Source organism: Cricetulus griseus, chromosome 7 (genome assembly GCF_003668045.3).
Source record: "Cricetulus griseus strain 17A/GY chromosome 7, alternate assembly CriGri-PICRH-1.0, whole genome shotgun sequence".
Lineage (NCBI taxonomy): Eukaryota > Metazoa > Chordata > Mammalia > Rodentia > Cricetidae > Cricetulus > Cricetulus griseus.
This window is the reverse complement of record NC_048600.1, coordinates 13,728,037-13,734,168: the sequence shown is the minus strand read 5'-3', so window position 1 is coordinate 13,734,168 and position 6,132 is coordinate 13,728,037. Positions and strand designations below refer to the sequence as shown.

At 53.4% G+C, this 6,132-nt stretch overlaps 1 protein-coding gene across 1 annotated transcript in view; it reads left to right on the top strand.

Moving 5' to 3' along the window:
• The window catches only part of Kcnk3 (potassium two pore domain channel subfamily K member 3), a 34,733-nt gene extending 31,016 nt beyond the window's left edge, over positions 1 to 3,717 (top strand). Inside the window, exon 2 of the mRNA XM_027424518.2 lies at positions 2,553 to 3,717. Within this exon, the coding sequence (XP_027280319.1) occupies positions 2,553 to 3,493 (941 nt within the window). The 3' untranslated portion in view covers positions 3,494 to 3,717. The remainder of the gene's footprint in view (positions 1 to 2,552) is intronic.
• The last annotated feature ends 2,415 nt before the right edge of the window (positions 3,718 to 6,132 follow it).

The window sequence follows — 6,132 nt, the reverse complement described above, 5'->3', positions numbered from 1 at the left end:
GAAGAACAGGACAAGAAGCTGCTCTAGCTGTGGTTTGGCTGTGTGGGTGTTAAGGTGAGTTGTGGCCTGGCTGTGGGGGCCCAACTGGCAAGTACAATCTGGTCTCACACTGCTGGATGCACATGGGCCAGGCACCATGGCTCAACTGCACAGCCCCTGGCAGAAGAAGGATACAGCCACTGGCTACATGCCACACGGGGGCAGGGGAGCCATACTAAGGACAATCCTGGAGCCTTCACACCCCAAACATCTGCTCCTAGACCTCTCTGAGCTGTTGGATTCTAATGGACCTAGGTTGGCAAGGGTGGCTCTACTGGAATGCGGCTGCTCCCAAACCTGAAGGTCTCTTGGAAACGTGAGAGTGTTCTGCCATCTCCTTCTCTATTAATCAGTGAGCTATTGTTGGGCATTTGAGATGTACCAGGCTCTAGGCTAAGTGTATCACATACATTATCTCACTTATTCCCCCAAAGCCCTTGCTGCGAGTGACATATTAGCCCCATTTTACAGATGTGAAAAACTTGCAAAGCTCATAATATCCCAGTCTGAAAAGTAGTCACAAAGTGTATTTGGGACTCCCTTGGAAGGGAATTAGCGAGGACCTTTATAGGTTTACCAGGGCTCCCTGTGAGTTGATGTTTAATTTTATATAGTTGGGGGCCCTAGAGATTGTAGATGAGCCTTCTCAGAACCACCCAAATGAAGCACCAATAACTTTCAGCTAGGGGGAATCCAAGAAGACTGCCTGGAAGAAGCAGTGTTTTGTTGAGATTTCTTACGACTCAGGAAAGAGGAAAACTTGAAACCTGCCCACAATCTTCCATTCTCATAATTATCTTAATAAAAGCTGAAGTGTTTATGCTCACTGGTCTGGTGGGAGAAGCAAGTGGCCAGAACAGAAGATTTTGTTTTTAAATAAAGAGAAATGAATGATCAAAGAGAGAAAGTCAGTTCTTCAAGGTTACAAAACCACAAGTAATAAGGCCAGAACTTGTGCCCATGGCTGATGGTTCCCATCCAAGGTCCTCCCCATACCTCCTAGAGGTAGCCAGGAAGATTTTGTTGTTTTGGAGTTGGGGGGGGGTGTTCAAGACGGGGTTTCTCTGTGTAACTTTGGAGTCTGTCCTGGAACTCACTCTGTAGACCAGGCTGGCCTGGAATTCACAGAGATTTGCCTGCCTCTGCCTCCTGAGTGCTGGGATTAACGGCATGTGCCGCCACCACCTGGCAAGTTATTGTTTTGAGAAGGGTTTACTCTGCAACCTGAAATGCCTCTCAAACTCTCATTCTCCTGCCTCAGCCTCACATAGGCTAAGGATACAGTCATGCACTGCTACACCCAGCTCAGGGCAGAATTTTTGATAGTTATTTGACGATCAGCTCAGAGGGGTAGATTTGACTCTGCCTGGCTCACAGATGAGAAGAGTACATGCACAGACATGGAGAATAGATACGAAGGAGGTGAGGACTATAGAGATGGTCCACACCCAAGGACACTCAGGACTCCTGCCTTGCCAAGGGCAATGCCATACCCTCACATGGACAGAGCCTACTTTTGGACCAAGTCCCATGGGAAGACCCTAGTCCCAGGCAGGATGGAAAACCTGGAGTACTTACTAATTCAACTGAGGTGAGGAAGACACCGCTAGACCAACTGCCCAGGAAAATTGCAAGTTCCCAGTGGTAGCCACCTACCCCACCCCACTCCATAAGCTTTGGCTGCAGCAGAGAAACCATCAAGAAGCCATGCATGCCTGTCTCCCTCCCTCCACACTGAATCACCACATCAGAAGTCACTCCACCCAATCACCTCCCCTCATAGCCATGGGCACTGGGGCCCATACAGAATAGACAGCATGACAGAACCCACAGGTATTACCCAGGAAGCCAGACTGCCATTCCCACACATCGGCTGCCCATGGATAAACTTCTCAGCAAGCACCAGCAGCCAGCTCCTCCCCAAAGGCATGAGACACATTTGTATTTTCAAGAAAGCAGATTCAAGTTCAAACTCGGATATCTAAACTTCCCAACAATGTGACTTGGAAAGTTGCCGAGCCCTCTCTGCCTTCTGGGATTACCATCTGAGTGTTTCCGGTGATAGGAACAAAAGGATTTGTGTCCCAAAGCGATGTGATGTGCTTGTGTGTTGAAAGGCGGACTCAGTAGCCAGCTGCAGTGGCAGACACGGTGGTGCATACCTGTAACCCTAGCACTTGGAAGGCAGAGGCAGGAAGATCAATATGAGTTCAAAGCCAGCCTGGTCTACATATTCAGAGATCCAAGCTGGCCATGACTCCATATTTAGCAAAGAAAGAAGTAAGGTGGAGGAGGCAGATCGAAAACCTCTACAAGAGCCTCCAAAGCCACAGAGAAACCCTGTCGAGAGAGAGAGAGAGAGAGAGAGAGAGAGAGAGAGAGAGAGAGAGAGAGAGAAAAACAGAAAAAGAAATAAAAGAACCTGCACAGTGGGGAGGAAAGGGGGCAGGCAGAGGAGGAGGACTCCCACCAGGTCAGTCCCACAGCGTGTGTTTTCTTCTTTTTTCTCACAGGCTATGGCCATGCGGCACCCAGCACGGACGGTGGCAAGGTGTTCTGCATGTTCTACGCACTGCTGGGCATCCCGCTCACGCTCGTCATGTTCCAGAGCCTAGGTGAGCGCATCAATACCTTGGTGAGGTACCTGCTGCATCGTGCCAAGAGGGGGCTGGGCATGCGGCATGCCGAGGTGTCCATGGCCAACATGGTGCTCATCGGCTTCGTGTCTTGCATCAGCACGCTGTGCATTGGCGCCGCTGCCTTCTCCTACTATGAGCGCTGGACCTTCTTCCAGGCCTACTACTACTGCTTCATTACACTCACCACCATCGGCTTCGGAGACTACGTGGCGCTGCAGAAGGACCAAGCGTTGCAGACGCAGCCGCAGTACGTGGCCTTCAGCTTCGTGTACATCCTCACGGGCCTCACGGTCATTGGCGCCTTCCTCAACCTCGTGGTGCTGCGATTCATGACCATGAACGCCGAGGACGAGAAGCGCGATGCAGAGCATCGTGCGCTGCTCACGCACAACGGTCGGGCGGGTGGCCTGGGTGGCCTGAGCTGCCTGAGCGGTAGCCTGAGCGACAGCATGCGGCCCCACGACCCAGCCACGTGCCCGGCGGCCGCGGGTGGCATGGGCGTGGGTGGCAGCGGCTTCCACAATGTCTACGCCGAGGTGCTGCACTTCCAGTCCATGTGCTCGTGCCTCTGGTACAAGAGCCGCGAGAAGCTGCAGTACTCCATCCCTATGATCATCCCGAGGGACCTCTCCACGTCCGACACGTGCGTGGAGCACAGCTTCTCGTCACCGGGAGGCGGTGGCCGCTACAGCGACACGCCCTCGCACCCCTGCCTGTGCAGCGGGACGCAGCGCTCGGGTATCAGCTCGGTATCCACGGGCCTGCACAGCCTGGCTACCTTCCGCGGCCTCATGAAACGCAGGAGCTCCGTGTGAAACAGCCAGGCCTGCAGCACCTGTGAGCCAGCAGGGTGGGGGTCCTGCCTGCAGAAGCCGCAGGAGTTGACCAGGAGGCCCCCCCAAAGACGCCTTCGGGCCCCGTGGGAAGTCCCAGCCCACTACCACCACAACCTCTATTCTTCCCCAGGCCCTTATCTCCAACTGTGCAGGCTTGCACCAGCCAGCAGGAGGCCGGGCTCTGAGGACCCCTGGAGCCCCTATCAGAGCCTGATGAATTCCGAGAAATGTGAAACTTGGGAGGTGGGGAGGTGGGGAAAGCAGCCACTGGGAGCCTTTCGGAAATTTGAGAAGCTCCCCAGTCCTCAGGAGGCCCTGCTGGGACCCAGACCCTGACCTCCCAGGGGACTTCTGTTCTCGGTTTTTTGTTTGTTTTCTGGGTTTGTTTTGTTCTTTGTTTTGTTCTTTTTTTTTTTTTTCCATCTCTACTTATACCTCCCCTGGGCTCTCCAGAGTCCACAGTGTCTTTGTCCAGGTCACCACCCCACTCAGTCCCACCTCGCTCTCTCATCCCCAGCCATGTCTCCCAGCCTTCAACTACCTTCTGTGTCAGGTTTATTTGCATGGCTATGCAGTTATGGAAGAAAAAAAAAAAAGGAAATCCCAGCAGTCCGTAAAGCTAGTCCCCAGAGGGCAGGACAGGGGGAGAAAATGGCCACAGGAGTGAGAGCAGAGAGCAGAAACTGTGGCTTCCAGCTCTGCAAGGTGGCAGCATCCTTAGGTGAGCTACCTGGAGTCTGCTGACATGCTCGAGGCCTTCAGGACTGCCCCTGGAATCTGAAACACGGGCTCCCGCTTGCTGTCTATCCCTGGCTGTTGCTGCTGTTCACCTCCTCTTCCCATTTGTAGTGATTTTTAGCACCGGAAACCCTGTCCTACCTACTCATTCATTTGAGTGTACTAACACTCTGGTGAGGTCACCTGGGCAGTTCTTATGGCCATTTTTTTTTTTTCAGAAGAGGAAAACAGGTAAAATTACTTGCCCAGGGTGATACAAGTCTTGAAGGGGAACAAGGACCTGCAGGCTTGTTCCCAGCCCAAGTGCTCTTCTTTCTGGTCCAGCCTGCTCTCAGAAGCAAAGCCCCTGCAGGCAGCACCCTGGCCTTGTATAGGCAGTTGGGCTTAAACCTGAATCAAAAGCTTCAGTCAGAGCCTCCCTGCCATGGCTCTGCCTCTGCTAACTCTTAGCCTAGAGACTGTGGCTCTAAATGGGCCCTGTCTCTGTTCACAAGCAGGGAAGTCCTTGGGACCAAGGTAAGCAGGACTGAGTCTCATGGACTAAAAGCCAGGAGTTGAAACTCTTGAGAGTTCAGGGATTGGGCAGAGCAGCCCAGACAGCTGGCAGGTATATCCTGGGACATTATCCCCAGACTAGAAACCAGGGTGGATACTTGCATCCTAAGTTCTTAGAGCAGGGCTTCCACTATAGCCAGGAACACTCCTCTGGGAGAGAGAAGATATTATAGGACCTAGTGTGCCCTCTAGTCCTCCACCTACAACCCAGGTGGAGGGTGGCAAACTGTTGGCTTGCTCCTGGGGACAAGCTAGAGATGAGATAGTGCCCAAGACAACAGAAGGGTATGTGTCGGGCTGTGAGTATGGCTCAGAGGTAAAGCACTTTTCCAGTGTGCTTGAGGCCCTGAGTTTCATCCCCAGGAAAAGGGGGAAGGGAACACCCCCCCACACCCAGCTGCCTTCCACTCACTGACTCCATACTGCTGAGTAAGGCCAGCCTGACCATTTGGGAATCTAGAGAGAGAGCCACACTATGTCCTCCAGGCCCTGGACATCCCTAGGTGGAAGGAATCTGACCTATGTGTATCCCGTGTCCATTTGGAAGAGCTGGCTCATGTGCCAAGGAGAGTGGGACCCAGGAGCTGGAGAGGTGCTGTCTGTGTTTATGTTGGGCCAGAGGTGGTGCTCGCTGCCTCTGTCCTGTGTGTGACCCTGCCCTCGAGGGGTCAAGTCCCGTCAGTCAGATCCGAGGGAGCCACAACCAAAGTTACAGAGAGGGTGGGGAAGGCAGCAGAGTGGCCCTAGGGGTCTGAGCATGGGGGACCACTTGTCTCCTGTAGGGTCTTGCCTAGGGAACTAGAAGGCCACTGTCTCTTCCTGTCTCACCCCCTCCCACTGCAGGCAGCCTTTCTGCTTCCCCAATGCCTTATGCCTGGGCACACTGCCACAGAATATGCAATATGTGTGGGTGACATGCCCCACACCCACCCGGGCAGCCCCGAAGTCCCCAGGCTGCGGCTGCCCTGGCCCCCCTCAGCAGCTCCTGCCCATCTGTCTTCACACTGAGAATGGCGCCTAATAAATGCTGTCCATGGAGACCAGGCTCTGGTTCCCTCTCCTCTGTCATTGGTCCCCTTAATTGCTGCCTAGTCATTCACTCACCCTGGCCCACCAGTGTCCTCAAACACGTATGCCGGATTCTCCTCGGGCTGATCAGACTGCTTTAGGAGACTTGTGTAGAAACCCAGGAGCCAACCCTGACTTCCCTTGGTAGCTTATCAAATGATCCAGATCTCTTCAACGTCACCCTGGAACAGACTGTGAGAACAGGTCCTTAGAAATGACTGGGTCCTGTCTTCCCCTATGTACATAGGTAAACTGAG